This window comes from Megascapheus bottae, chromosome 17 (genome assembly GCF_031878675.1).
Source record: "Megascapheus bottae isolate mThoBot1 chromosome 17, mThoBot2.hap1, whole genome shotgun sequence".
Lineage (NCBI taxonomy): Eukaryota > Metazoa > Chordata > Mammalia > Rodentia > Geomyidae > Megascapheus > Megascapheus bottae.
Window position 1 is genome coordinate 50,558,204 of NC_143525.1, and position 14,801 is coordinate 50,573,004.

General features: G+C 54.0%; 1 protein-coding gene across 6 annotated transcripts in view; it reads right to left on the reverse strand.

Moving 5' to 3' along the window:
• Nucleotides 1-10,378, reverse strand: part of Slc38a10 (solute carrier family 38 member 10) — a 40,827-nt gene extending 30,449 nt beyond the window's left edge. For 4 of the 6 annotated variants that reach the window (XM_090351352.1, XM_090351351.1, XM_090351350.1 and 1 more), the window contains exons 1-3: nt 10,058-10,378; nt 5,453-5,570; nt 464-509 (exon numbers count right to left, since the gene is read on the reverse strand). In XM_090351352.1, coding sequence (XP_090207478.1) covers nt 464-509; nt 5,453-5,570; nt 10,058-10,156 — 263 coding nt within the window. In that variant the 5' untranslated portion in view covers nt 10,157-10,378. Of the gene's footprint in view, nt 1-463; nt 510-887; nt 990-5,452; nt 5,571-10,057 lie in introns of those variants that run through there. The other 2 variants (XM_090351353.1, XM_090351354.1) reach the window with 1 other exon arrangement.
• Nucleotides 10,379-14,801: the final 4,423 nt, after the last annotated feature.

The following is a 14,801-nucleotide window of genomic DNA, read 5'->3' on the forward strand; positions in this document are numbered from 1 at the left end:
CCACTTGAGCCACAGCACCACTTCCAACTTTTCTATGTATGTGGTACTGAGGAATTGAACCCCGGTCTTTGTGCACGCTAGGCAAGCATTCTACCACTAGGCCAAACTCCTGGCCCCAATTTTTTATTTTTATATATGTCTTAATAAGATTTAAAGGAGGTTTCCAGGACCTCCAATTAACTACTCAGAAAAAAAGCCAGAAGTGGTGCTGTGGCTCAAATAGTAGAATGCTAGCCTTGAGCACAAGAAGACACAAAGACAGTGCCCGGGCCCGAAGTCAAGCCCCAGGACTTGGGGGGGTGGGGAAGGCATCATTTGAAGGATACAAGACATACTGGACTTTCAACTGTGCAGTAAGTAGCTCCTCAAAACATCTTAGAAGTTCTTGGCCAAGCCATGTGAACATGTCCTTCCTGCACTAATAGCTGCAGGAAGACGAGCACAGGCCAGCCATGCAGCTTACCTGGTCTCTACCAGCATCTTCCCGGCTTTTCCGTAGGCATGGAATGCTAGCACAGAGAAGACAGAATGAGGGTTACATCAGGGGAGGGTTAAGATATGTAAGTTATGAAGGACTATTTGACAAAAAGGAAAAAAAGTCTGGAGTATGACAGGCATAAAAGGACTCTGAAATTCCAGTTCCCAAGCTTTGTTTTCCTTGTGCTGAGGGGGTAGAACCCAGATCTTGTACATGCAACTGAGCTGTGCCCCAGCACCCAAGCTTTCTCCAGACCTACTGACTACAAGGGAAACCACACGGAGCAAGAACACAAAGTAGGATTGTTCATAGAGTATTTTTTAGGAGAAAAGTCCCTCCCAAGTGGCAGTTTCCCACACGCAGCGACCCTGATGCACCCATGGGGGTTGGGGGAGGTTCAGAGGCTGACCGAGAGAAACAGCTCCTGCTCCAGACCCCGTCTTCACAGCTGCTCCACAGGCAGTCTGAGGAGCGCTTCACGTCCACCCTTTGCTTGTGAAGAAGCAGAGTCCTTGGAGGTGAGAGGGGATGGACAGCAGTGGGCCTGGATGTCTTTCCTTTCCTTCTCCAGGGCTGGTTCTAGCAGATGTCCCTCCCAGGACCCAACAGTGCAGGGGTCACCTGCCATTTCCCCTATGGCCAGCTGGAGGAAGGCGAAGGGAAGCAGGCAGGCTGCATGTGACAGGATGGTGTCACACTCCCCACAGCCCATGCTTCCTGCCCTGCTTCCTCCTCCGGCTGGGCCAGAGACCTCCAGTGAGTGTGAATGGGCCACGCACCTCCAGTGAGTGTGAATGAGCCAAACATACCTTACTACTCTCAACTCAGGAAGAGACACCAGGGGCGGGCACCAGCCCCCCCCCGCCCCCCCCCCCCCCCCCCGCTCAGCCTGAGCGCAGAGAAGGCTTTGGCCTCCAGGGGTCACTCTGGCCTTTCCTGGGCTTGGCACCCAGTAAAAGAGCCTGGCACCCCCAACTTCATCTAACAAGGTAGAAACTCAACCCGCATCACTAACAGCACCCCAAATCTAAGCTCAAATTTTCAAAAACTAAAAACTCCAAGGCCCTTCCGGAGGACGGCTGCCCAAGTCTCTCTGGGCCCCGGCCAGCCCTCCCGGGCACCACACAAGGAGGTCTGGGCACCATTTTTCTTCTTTCTTACTCTCCAGAAGGAACATGCTAGAGTATGCTGCTCCAGAAAGTTCCAGAGCATGCTACATCCCACACACAGAACGGAGGCTACAGAGCAAGCTTCTCCTCCCAGAAGTCCAGGCCCTGCCAGGTGGCTTCCCTGAGCCTCTTCTCTCCCACAAGAGAGCATGCAGGTTCCCAGAGCACCCCAGTGTGAGCCTCTTCCTCGAGTCCAAGGTCAGGTTCTCTTACTCCACTCAGAGCAGGACAAGGAGGAGAGTTGCCAGCTGTCTGTCTACCCAATCTTGTCCTCCCTAGCCCTTGAGAAACGGGGCTAGCTCCTCCTCCCCAACACTGCAGACTGCCAGCAGAGCTGATTCCCACAGCATCGGCTGCTAACACCAAACATACCAAGGCAGACAGAGGGCTCAGTGCTCACGATGGTGGCACGTTCAAAGCAGGGAAAGGGTGCTACTCAAGATGGGGGCATCTGTGAGGCAGGGGTGACCAGCCAGAGACCTCAGCCTGGCCCTGGGAAGGCGGATCAACGGTCTGCGTGTGCAGAGCCCGCAGCCCAGGGCAGGTACATAACAAATGTCACAGGGCATGGGACGGTGGCAGAGACAAAGAAGCTCAACTTGGCAGTCTTACAACCCATGTAGCAGATGAACTGATCGTAGGCAAGGACAGCAAGGAAGAAGTCCAGGCCATGCGGGTCCCCAGAGGCACATCCCAGCCCTGGGGGAGCGGAAAGCACTGTGACCAGGGCAGGAACCCATGTGACGTTGCCCAGCCATACTCACTGTTCATAACCAAGAAAACACAGACAGAGGACAAATGATCCCTGCTGCTGAAAGAATGTCTCCGCCGCCGTCTCCACCGTGCCCCTCCCCCCCTGCCCCAAATCTTGCACACTGGTGTCTGGCTATCCCTCCGAGCAGGGCAAGGCAGGGCTCAGAAGTGTCCCACAGAGCTCACAACATCTGTGTATCTCCCAGGATGAAACGAGGTTTACAAGGCCACACTGTTGCCAGGTATGGTGGCTCACACCTGTCACCCTAGCTACTCAGGAGGCTGAGATCTGAGGATCAAGGCTCAAAGCCAGCCCAGGCACAAAAGGACCTGAGACTCTTATCTCCAATTAACCTCTAGAAAACCAGAAGTGGTGCTGTGGCTCAAGGGGTAGGGCAGTTGCCTTGAGCTGAAGAGCTTGGGGATTGCATCCAGGCCCAGAGTTCAAGTCCCATGACCAGCTCAGGGGCAGCACCGAGGCCTAGAGTTCAAATCCCATGACCAACCAAAAAAAAAGGAAGAAGAAGGCCACATGGTATATGACAAGCTGGGCAAGGAAGCAGGATGGGAGATGTTGATAAAAACCACACAACAGCCATGACAATCAAAGCAAACAAACCCACCAACAAAGCCCACTGTGCTGCGGCTCTCTCCAACGCCTGGAGGAGAGGGGCCCCGTTGCGTGGAGGACAGTTTCCCTGCCTGCCAGAGTGCAAGGCCACGTCTCAGCAGTCACAGACATCAGGAGAAAACCACAGGCCTCCTTAGGGCACCCAGCCCACAGGCTACTTGGAGACAGAGATGCTGCCTCAAGAATCTCGCATCTGGGCCAGGAGTGTGGCCTAGTGGTAGAGTGCTTGCCTAGCATGCACGAAGACCTGGGTTTCATTCCTCAGTACCAAATACATAGAAAAATCTGGAAGTGGTGCTATAGCTCAAGTGGTAGAGCAATAGCCTTGAGAAAGTCCAAAGACAGTGCTCAGGCCCAAGTTCAGTCACCAGGACTGACAAAAAAAAAAAAAAGAATCCCGCATCCTCTTCTAATGCCTGGGGTCCAGAAGAAGGCATGGCAGCCGCTGACGACCCAGCCCTGAGATGCTCTTGCATACCTGCCAACGGAAGCCATCTGAGGGGCCCTCCCAGGATCTGCTCCTGGGCCACAGCACTGGTCTGCAGGCCATGGCCACCCAGCAAGAGGACAGAGCTGAGGAAGGAAGGCTCTTGTGGCAAGTGTCAGTGTGGAGAGGGCTCCACAGTGTGGAGAGGGCACTAGGAGACCCTCTTCCTCTCAGAGGCCAAGAGCCCAGAGTTCCAGGGGGCAATCTATCTCTGAATCAGAGGGAGGCCGGCGGAGGACAGCACGAGGAAGCCTCACTCACAGGCACAGCCTCAGAGCACTGTTTCCAGTGGTGACCCTGTTCAGTTCAGACTAGAGCCCAGAGGAGTCCACGCAGGGATGTCCGGCCCGCAACGTCCTCTCAGACATTCACATCCAGGCAAACTGGTTTGACTAGTCTCTGGGACTTTCAAAGAATAACTGGGCAGACAGTTATCGGAAGCATGGCCTCCTAGCCAAGGGCCCCCATCTTCACACAGGAGAGCGTGCACGCCTGAGCTGGGGTCCTGGCGACAAAGCCCAGATGAAGACCTCGGTGGGAAGGGGTCATCCCAGGCCATGCTCTGTAAACCACAAAGAGTTCCCCAAACAGTTCATCTCCGGGTTCTCATGGGATGCACTTCACCCCGGGCAGAACCAGACTGTCCAAGTGTGAGTCAGGTTTTCCTTCCTCAAGTGACAACAAGAAAAGACAGAGCAAACAAAGCATCTTGAAGAACAAGAGGCCACGCAGCAGGAGCCTGCAGGAAGGAGCCCAGGTGTAGCTCCAGAGAAGGTGGAAGGGGACCTGTCACCTGTCGCCCCAACCTCCTGCAGCACTTCCACTCCAAAGCAGATTTTTTAAGTTGCTTTTTACTCTTCACAGAACTTCTGACTCCCAGAACTCTGCACCCCATTTTCTCTGGCCCCTGCCTCCTCCCCCAGTATTGAGAGTTAGGAGCCACGCCAGGCTGACCCTCTGTGGGAGGGCCCAGTCCCAGGCCACATACAAGCTGGAGAGTCAGGAGATTAATGAAGAGGCAGGGATTCTCACCATACTTTCCACAAGGCCAAGTCTTAAGGACAGCCAAGTGGCATTCGATGCCCATTCCAAATGCCCCACAGAGGGCTGACAGCAGAGGCGCAGAGCTGGCTGTAGGAGGCAGATACCAAACCCCACAAACCAGCCTGAGAACAGAAGAGAAAATAAAAGATGGTGGCCCAGAAGCCAAACCACCTAGGAAAGATTCCAATTTGAAATCAAGACACGCGCAGACTTTATACATGCTCCAGCTGAAGTCACATTAAAGAAAAAAATAAGGGATAAGCATAAAACTGCAAGTTGGGCCAAGGACAACGTCTTCCATAAACTTCCAGGTGGGGAGCTTTGTATGATTCCCTTCAGCAGCTCTAGGAGGAGACACACGTGGCTGGTGGCGATAGGAAGCCGTGCTGGACGCTATAGGGGAATTACATGTACATCCACTGAACAGGGGCAAGAGACCAACAGAGAGAAGGAAACTTGTGCCTTTGTTCCTTCTATCTCACTTCAATTCTGAGGCAACCGTTTTCTTTTTTTAATTGCAAGTGAAGAAATTCTTTTAAAAATATAGTAGAAAAAGCTGGGCGTGGTGTTTCATACCTGTAATCCTAGCTACTTAGGAGACTGAGATCTGAGGATTGAGGTTCAAAGCCAGCCCAGGCACTAACGAATGTGAGACTCTTTTCTCCAATTAACCACTAGAAAATGGGAAGTGGGGCCATGGCTTAAGGTAAGGCAGTAGCCTTGAGCTAAAGAACTCGGGACAGTGTCCAGGCCCAGATTTTAAGCCCCATGATACCTCCCCCCCCCAAAAAAAAAGAAAAATGTAGAAAAAAACAACTGTCCAAAGCTGTAACTCCACACTTCTTAGGAAGGCACTGACAGCCCCGTGACCCCTCTGAGCCCATCCTCACCCAAGCCAGCGTAGGTTCTCCGTTTGCTCAGGCTGGCAGACTTCACCAAGAACATGCAGGACTGGTGCGTCATCCAGGAGCAGAAGATCAAGAGCAGGGCGCCCAGGATGATGCCACACTGGAGATAGAGAGAAAGAAACAACACCAGACATGCCTCATGTCTCCACCACTCATACCCAGGCACCAGGGACTGAAACTGGCTCTTGCTGCCCCGAAGGGTGTGCCATGGTCCTTGTCCATTACAAGAGTCTCTATGGGAACCTGGCGCTGAGAGGGTGCAGTCCCCTGGAAAAGGGCCTGGACCCTGTGTGTGGAGCTAGAAGGAGACAACACTTCAAGTCCCTTCCCCATGACAATGACAGCTGCATGTTGCCCACAGCTAACTGATCCAGCTCTCTGCACACACCCAACACACACTGCCTGGATCACACCTATGTGTGGTAAACACTGCCCAGAAGGAAAAGGTTAGAAATGACATGTGTGGCTGGGCACAGTGGCTTATGCCTCTGATCCTGGCTAGTGAGGAGGCTGAGATCTGAGGATCGAGGTGCTAAGCCAACCAGGCACTAAAGATTGTGAAACTCTTATCTCAATCACTAGAAAACCAGAAGTTGTGCAGTGGCTCAAGGGGCAGGGCAGTAGCTTTGAGCTGAACAGCTCAGGGACAGCATCCAGGCCCAGAGTTCAAGCCCCATGACCAACAAAAAAAAGAAAGAAATGACATGTGTGCCTGCCTGCCTCTCTCTCCTCTTTCATCTCCCCTCTCCCCTTTTCTCCCTGTGCTAATACAAAGGTCTAAACTCAGGACTTCCCTTTCCCATTTGGCTTGCTTCTCATGGCCGGCACTCTACCACTTGAGCCATGCCTCCAGTCTGCCATTTTGCTGGTAAACTGGAGACAGAGTCTCACAGATTTTCCTAAGCTGGCTTCAAACTTCAATCCTCCAGATCTTAGCCTCCTGAATAGCAGATCTGAGCCAATAGCGCCTAGCCATATGTACCTTTTTCTAAGTTTACTGGATATATACCATGTGTCCCTGAGGTTACCCCCCTGGATATTACTCGTGAGAAATGAAAACATGTTAAGTATGTTCACAGCACGTGTAGTCATAATCCTCAAACTGGCAAGCAACTCCAATGTCCTTCAACAGGTGACAGGACAGACTGCTGTGTGTGTCCACAGGAATGTCACCCAGCTGACAGCGCAGGAGCATGGATGCCCCTCAGATGCGCCATGCTGAGGACAAGAAGCTGCAGGAAATGTCACCAACAGGACCCTGGGGGAAAGCACAATCCTAAGGCCTGGGAGCTAGGGGCCTAGGCTGGGGTGGGGGAAGGAGTAAGGACAGAGGGAGGAGAAGTGACTTTCTGGGAGACGGAACTTGGCCACGAAGGCCACACAACTGTACACATACATCAAAAATCCAGGGATCTGTGCCCCAAAATGAGTAAATGTCATGTAAATTATCCCTCAATAACCTGAAGTTTAACACATTACTACCTTGGCACTAGTCCAGGGAGGGATGGCAAAGAGGCCCACAGGAACTCCTATGCTCAACTGGTCAGAAATCTAAAGCTGCTAATGAATAAATAAATAAATAAAGCCCATTGATTTTATTTATTCATTTATTTATTTATTTATTTATTATTTGCCAGTGCTGGGGACTGAACTCAGGGCCTGAGCACTGTCCTTGGGCTTTCCTCAAGGTTAGTGTTCTACCACTTGAGCCACAGAACCGTTCTGGCCTTTTCTATGTATGTGGTACCGAGGAATCGAACCCAGGTCTTCGTGCATGCTAGGCAAGCACTCTACCGCTAGGCCAAACTCCTGGCCCAAGCCCATTAATTTTAAAAACCAAACAAGGGGCTGGGAGTTGGCCTAGTGGTAGAGTGCTTGCCTAACATGCACCAAGACCATTCCTCAGTACCACATACATACAAAAAAACCCAGAAGTGGTGCTGTGGCTCAAGGGGTAGAGCTCTAGCCTTGAGAAAACCCAAGGACAGGGCTCAGGCCCTGAATTCAAACCCCAGGACTGGCAAAAAAAAAAATTAAGGCCCAGTGCTGATGGCTCATATCTGTAACCCTAGCTACTCAGGAGGCTGAGATCAGAAGATTGTCATTCAAAGCCAGCCTGGGCACTGAAGACTGAGAGACTCTTATCTCCAATTACACACTAGAAAACAGGAAGTGGTGCTGTGGCTGAAGGGGTAAGGCAGTAGCCTTGAGATGAAGAGCTTAGGGACAGTGCCCAAGTCCAGAGTTCAAGCCCCATAACTAACAAAAAATAAAAATAAAATAAATAAAAAACATGAAGGGGCCAGGAGTTTGGCCTAGTGATAAGAGTGCTTGCCTAGCATGCACAAAGGCCGGGGTTCAATTCCTCGGTACCACATACATAGAAAAAAAAAAGCCGGAGTGGTGCTGAGGCTCAAGTGGTAGAGCTCTAGCCTTGAGAAAGTCCAAGGACAGTGCTCAGGCCCTGAGCTCAAGCCCAGGACTGGCAAAAAAAAAAAAAAAACAAAACAAAAAAACCCATGAAGCTTTTTTAAAAGTGAATTACTAAAACCAATAAATAACATTAAATCACAAGGACATGGCTGCCAAGCACTAAACATACACATCCCCAAATAGCTTGTTGACCTTATACCGCTTCAACTCAGGAGCCGCGAGTTCATCCTGACGTCCCCAGAATGACATGCTGCTGGCCCGTGGGGCCTCCCTCTGGTCCTCAAGCTCTTCCAGGCGAGTCTCCGCCTGACTCATCCTTACACCCTCTAACACCCACCACCCGGCAGGTGTTCCAAAGCTACAGCCAGTGGAATGGCCAGAGCTGCCAAACGCGTGGCACTTTGCAGACATGAATCAAGGGTGGCAGTACAGACTTGCAGGTGTGGGACCAGCAACACCCCAGGTCCCAGGACACAGGTCTGCTGCCAGGCAGGGTGCCACCAGGAGTCACACGCAGACACAAGGCTGGGATTCACAACACAGATGTCATCACAGGGACTCTAGTGACATCTAGCTGTCTTCGCGCCTACATTCACCAATCATTTATTTCCAAAATTTCCCAGCTCAGGGGCTGAGGGCATGGATCACCAGCTCAAGTGGTAGAATGTCTGCCTAGCAATCAAAGGCCCTGAGTTCAAACTCCAGTACCACAAACAAAAAATTCCCAGATGAATACAACTTAAAAAAAATCCTCCAAAATGCTAAATATGAAAAAATGCAAAGTTAAAAACTAAATTACTAGGGGTCAGGAGTTTGGCCTAGTGGTGGAGTGCTTGCCTAGCATACATGAAAACCTGGGTTCAATTCCTCAGTACCACATATAGAAAAAAGCCAGAAGTGGTGCTGAGGCTCAAGTGGTAGAGCTCTAGCCTTGAGAAAGTCCAAGGACAGTGCTCAGGCCCTGAGCTCAAGCCCAGGACTGGCAAAAAAAAAACAAACCCAAAAACCTACAAAAAAATGAATTACTAGCAACCCAATTTCTCTTCCAAACTATGTTTCCCGTTTTCATTTTCTACCTCTTTGATGTCTTTCAATCTGAATGGTGGGCAGAGTCCCAGGGCCCCTCCCCCAGGCAGCTGGGCACAAGTGGCAGACACGTGGCATGCCTGCCAAGTCCTGAGGATGTTTCCAGCAGCCTCCAGAACCCCTGCTCATTGGTGGACATCACAGAGCCACGTAGACATAGCCGCGTGTGCACGTGACACTCGGTGCTGGCATCACACCGCACTCTTCCCAGAGTTACAGATAAGAAACCCTAACTGTCCCGTGCTCTTGAAATGCAGTTCCTAGGTGCTCTTCCTGGAGAACCGAGTCACCTTGAGACCGAGCCAGAGGGAGGGCTGTGAGGGGCAGCTTTGCCCCCCCCCCCCCCCCCCCGCCGTCACACACACACACCATACACACACCACATATACACACATACACACACACCACACACACACACACCACATATACACACACATACACACACACACCACACACACATACCACATACACACACACACCACACACACACACACCACACACACCACACACACACCACACACATACACACCACACACACACACCACACACACACCACACACTCACACCACACACTCACACACATACACACACACACCACATACACACACACCACACACACACACACACACCACACACACCACATACACACACACCACATACACACACACCACACACACACACACCACACACACCACATACACACACACCACACACACACACACCACACACACCACATACACACCACACACACCACATACACACACACACTCTCACACACACACACACTCACACACCACACACACCACACACACACACACACACACACACACACGCTTCTCCTCTCCTTGCTCCTGCGTTCACTGTGCCCTTGCGAGCCTTTCCCTGAGACTGGCAGGTGCCACCGCGCGGGGCCGAGTGCTCCGTGGACCCCGCGGGTGTGCGGGCCCCGGGGCCGCCTCCCGCCCCCCCACACCGGGCCCCCCGCCGCCGGCCCGGGGCCACCCGCCCCGGGCCCCGCCGTCCCCGGTCCCCCCGCCCCGGGCCCCCCGCCCCGGGCCCCGCACGCACCTGCTTGAAGCAGAAGGGCATGGTGAGGACGCTGACGCCCACGATGCTGTTCACCACGTTCATGACCAGCCCCCAGTTGGAGGCGGCGGCCGCCGTCATTCTGAGCGTCCGGGCGCCCCGACAGCGCGGACAGATGCCGGGGACGGTGCCGGGGACAGGCGGCGGGCGAGGTCAGCGGCTCCTCGCCGGCATCGTCCCTCCCTGCTCCCGCGGCGGCCTCCGGCGTCCCGGACCTGAGCAGGAACGGCCAGAAAAAACGCTAGCAGACGCTCGGCTCCGCGGCGCCGCCTCAGGCGCGCGAACTTCCTCCTTCCGCGAGCTCCTCCCGGAAGTGACCACCGCGGGGGCGGGGCGCGGCGGAACGCCAGCCCTGGAGATGCGGCCCCCGCCTCCACGTCCGGGCGGAAGCCGTCTGGGCGGGACCCAGGAGAGGCGTCGCGCCTCCGTCCAATGAGAGGCGAGTGTGTGCCGAGCTCCAGGGAGGAGGCGGGGCCTTCTCGGGGCCGTGACAGAGCCGATGCCGGGGGCGGGGCCGGGCCGAGGCCGGGGGCGGGGCCTGGCCGCGTGCAGGGCGGGGCCGGGCCGCGTCCGGGGCGGGGCCTGGGCGGGGCCTGGGCCCGGCCGACGCCGGGGGCGGATTCGAGGCCAGGATGGGCCCTCAGCCGGCCTCCAGCCTGGAGCCTCGTGCTGCCCTGGCAGGTTTCACGTCCTCTGATGGGCTCCGTTAGCGCTGTCCCGCGAGGTACTCGTCGACAGGGCCTCCACTGAGGGCAGGAGAGGCGGGGTGCAGTCAGGGTTGGAGCCAGGGCAGGGGGCCTCTCAGTCCTTTGGGGCCTAGAGTCCCTGGCGCAGCCCTCCCTGTCCAGGCCCAGGAGAACCTGCAGTGCGGAGGGGCCCCACGATGGGAGCCAACCCCGGAGCAGGGGGAGAAAGAAGAGCGTGACTCCTGGTGTGACAGGAGCGAAGGAAAGGCGCAGGCCCACGAGGAGCCGTCGGGAGGAAGGCCAGCCAGGCCCGGGCGAGCCCGAGCTCTGTGGAAGGTCATCACGATGAGGGGAAGGGAGAAGGGCCCACGGGGAGCCCTGCCAATCAATCAGGGCCCCAGGAGTGGTCAGGAACCCGAGCTCTGTGGAAGTTCATCATGATGAGGAGAAGGGAGAAGGGCCCACGGGGAGCCCTGCCAATCAATCAGGGCCCCAGGAGTGGTCAGGAACCCAAGCTCTGTGGAAGTTCATCACGATGAAGAGAAGGGAGAAGGGCCCGGAGAGCCCTGCCAATCAATCAGGGCCCCGGGAGTGGTCAGGATCCTGAGCTCTGTGGAAGGTCATCACGATGAGGACAAGGGAGAAGGGCCCACGGGGAGCCCTGCCAATCAATCAGGGCCCCAGGAGTGGTCAGGAACCCGAGCTCTGTGGAAGGTCATCACGATGAGGAGAAGGGAGAAGGGCCTGGAGAGCCCTGCCAATCAATCAGGGCCCCGGGAGTGGTCAGGAACCCAAGCTCTGTGGAAGTTCATCACGATGAGGAGAAGGGAGAAGGGCCCACGGGGAGCCCTGCCATCAATCAGGGCCCCGGGAGTGGTCAGGAACCCGAGCTCTGTGGAAGGTCATCACGATGAGGACAAGGCAGAAGGGCCCACGGGGAGCCCTGCCAATCAATCAGGGCCCCGGGAGTGTTCAGGAACCCGAGCTCTGTGGAAGTTCATCACGACAGGGGAGATGGAGAAGGGCCCACGGGGAGCCCTGCCAATCAATCAGGGCCCCGGGAGTGTTCAGGAACCCGAGCTCTGTGGAAGGTCATCACGATGAGGAGAAGGGAGAAGGGCCCACGGGGAGCCCTGCCAATCAATCAGGGCCCCGGGAGTGGTCAGGAACCCGAGCTCTGTGGAAGTTCATCATGATGTGGAGAAGGGAGAAGGGCCCACGGGGAGCCCTGCCAATCAATCAGGGCCCCGGGAGAGGTCAGGAACCCGAGCTCTGTGGAAGTTCATCACGACAGGGGAGATGGAGAAGGGCCCACGGGGAGCCCTGCCAATCAATCAGGGCCCCGGGAGTGGTCAGGAACCCGAGCTCTGTGGAAGGTCATCACGATGAGGAGAAGGGAGAAGGGCCTGGAGAGCCCTGCCAATCAATCAGGGCCCCGGGAGTGGTCAGGAACCCAAGCTCTGTGGAAGTTCATCACGATGAGGAGAAGGGAGAAGGGCCTGGAGAGCCCTGCCATCAATCAGGGCCCGGGAGTGGTCAGGAACCCGAGCTCTGTGGAAGTTCATCACGATGAGGAGAAGGGAGAAGGGCCCACGGGGAGCCCTGCCATCAATCAGGGCCCCGGGAGTGTTCAGGAACCCGAGCTCTGTGGAAGGTCATCACGATGAGGACAAGGCAGAAGGGCCCACGGGGAGCCCTGCCAATCAATCAGGGCCCACGGGGAGCGGTCAGGAACCCGAGCTCTGTGGAAGTTCATCACGACAGGGGAGATGGAGAAGAGCCCGGAGAGCCCTGCCAATCAATCAGGGCCCAAGGGGAGCGATCAGGAACCCGAGCTCTGTGGAAGGTCATCACGATGAGGAGAAGGGAGAAGGGCCCACGGGGAGCCCTGCCGATCAATCAGGGCCCAAGGGGAGCGATCAGGAACCCGAGCTCTGTGGAAGGTCATCACGATGAGGAGAAGGGAGAAGGGCCCACGGGGAGCCCTGCCGATCAATCAGGGCCCACGGGGAGTGGTCAGGAACCCGAGCTCTGTGGAAGTTCATCACGACAGGGGAGATGGAGAAGAGCCCGGAGAGCCCTGCAGATTCCTGGAGTCTGGCGATGCTGGTGATTCCTCTGAGCAGATACCCGGGCCTTGTTTAGACGCAGAGTGAGAAGAGCGGACATGACCACCGGAGCTTCTAGACCACTTCTTGGAGTAGAGGACCTGCTCCACCTTCATCTTGTGGTTTGGTGTGCGGACGGATGTTAGGAAGCCATACTGGGCCTGAGGAACCAGGACAAGCTCCTGGCGGACATGGGGCAGCAAGCTGGCAGGGGCCTGGACCCCTGGACCAGATCACGGAGGAGAAACGCCATGCCAGGACCCGACTGCCTCTCCCGACTCTCAGACGGTCCATCTGGCTTAGGCTGCTCTTATTTTGTATTCCATTTCATGAAGCCCAGGTTACAGATGCATTTTTGCATCTTAAACTTTCATAGTGATGGAGAATGCGGATAGAATTCTGCTCCGGGTAGTCTTCTGGAGCTTTCTCACTGAAGATTGTTGGCAGGATTCACCCTCAATGTGGACTGTGTGTGGCATCATCCACCCTTGTGCTCTGTGGAATTCCTTTGTTCAAACAGCCTAGAATGTATTTCCATTCTCCTGCCTAGGGCACCAGAGTTATTTCCAACTCATTGCCACTGTTGCACTTGTCTCCTCACTGTCTGTGTGTTAAGAGATTCTCTAAATAGAAGCAGAATTGCAGACTGAAGCACGTGCCAAGTTCTTCTTCAAAAGTCCTTGTAAGAGTTCTTGGTTTACATCAGAGGTTGGCAAATGAGAGTCAATGGGGGGGGGGGGCTGGGGATGTAGCTCAATGACAGAGCCCTTACCTGACATATTTGTGGCCCTGGGTTCTATGACTGGTACCCAAAAAAAAAAACTTATCAAACCAATGGATTATGGAATTTCTCCTTGAAAGACTCAGATTGTAAATATTTTCTGCTTCTTAGGCTTTAGAGTCTCTGATCACAACTATTTCGTCTGCCATTGTAACTCAGAAACAACCATGGGCAATAATATTTAAATAAGTGGGCATATCTGTGTTCCAATAAAACTTTATTTACAAAAACATCAACTGGCCCAGTTTGGCTTGAGGACTATAGATTATGAACTTCTTGTTCTGTGCTGTCCCCAACACTGGAGAATAAAGTGAAATCTCACTGTGCCTTTAATTTCTTCTCCCTAATTGCAAATGTGGTTAATTATCTCTTTGTATTTTTATTGTCTGTTTCTATTCCTTTTGTGAAATGCATGTTGTTTTGCCCATTTTTCTATTTAGCTATTTGTTTTTAGGAATTGTTTGTTTTGTTTTGTTTGTAGTGCTGGTGATTGAAAACCAAGGGCCTCTTATGTAATAAAGGAGCACTTCCACTTAAGCCCTTTAGTTTGTGTTTTGTTCAAGTTGGGGGCTGGCTCCCTAGTCTCCAAGCTGGCCTCAAGCTCCGATCCTCCTGCTCCCCCGAGAACAGCACTGTGCCTTACTTAAGCTTCTTCTGGGTGCTTGGTAACCTTGTGGCCCTCGGCTTGGGTTTGTCCGATGGCTCCTCATTACATAGGATTTGCATTACTCTTACAAGGAGCTATCACAAATTCAGCAACCTCACACAAATTTACTCACAGTTCTGGAGATCAGAAATCCAGTTCAAGCCAGGCTCACACCTGTAATCCTAGCTACTCAGGAGTCGGAAACCTGAGGAATTCAGATCAAAGCCAGCCCAGGGAAGGAAGTGTGTAAGACTCCTACCTCCAATTAAAACCCCAACCCCCATTCACACACTCACTCCCGTACACACAAAGCCAGGCGCTGGTGTTTCACCTGTAATCCTAGCTACTCCGGAGGCTCAGATCTGAGGATTAAGGTTCAAAAACACCCAGCTCTGGCTGGGAGTTTGGCCTAGTAGTGGAGTGCTTGCCTAGCATTCACGAAGACTGGGGCTTGATTCCATGGTACCACATACATAGAAAAAGCCAGAAGTGGTGCTGTGGCTCA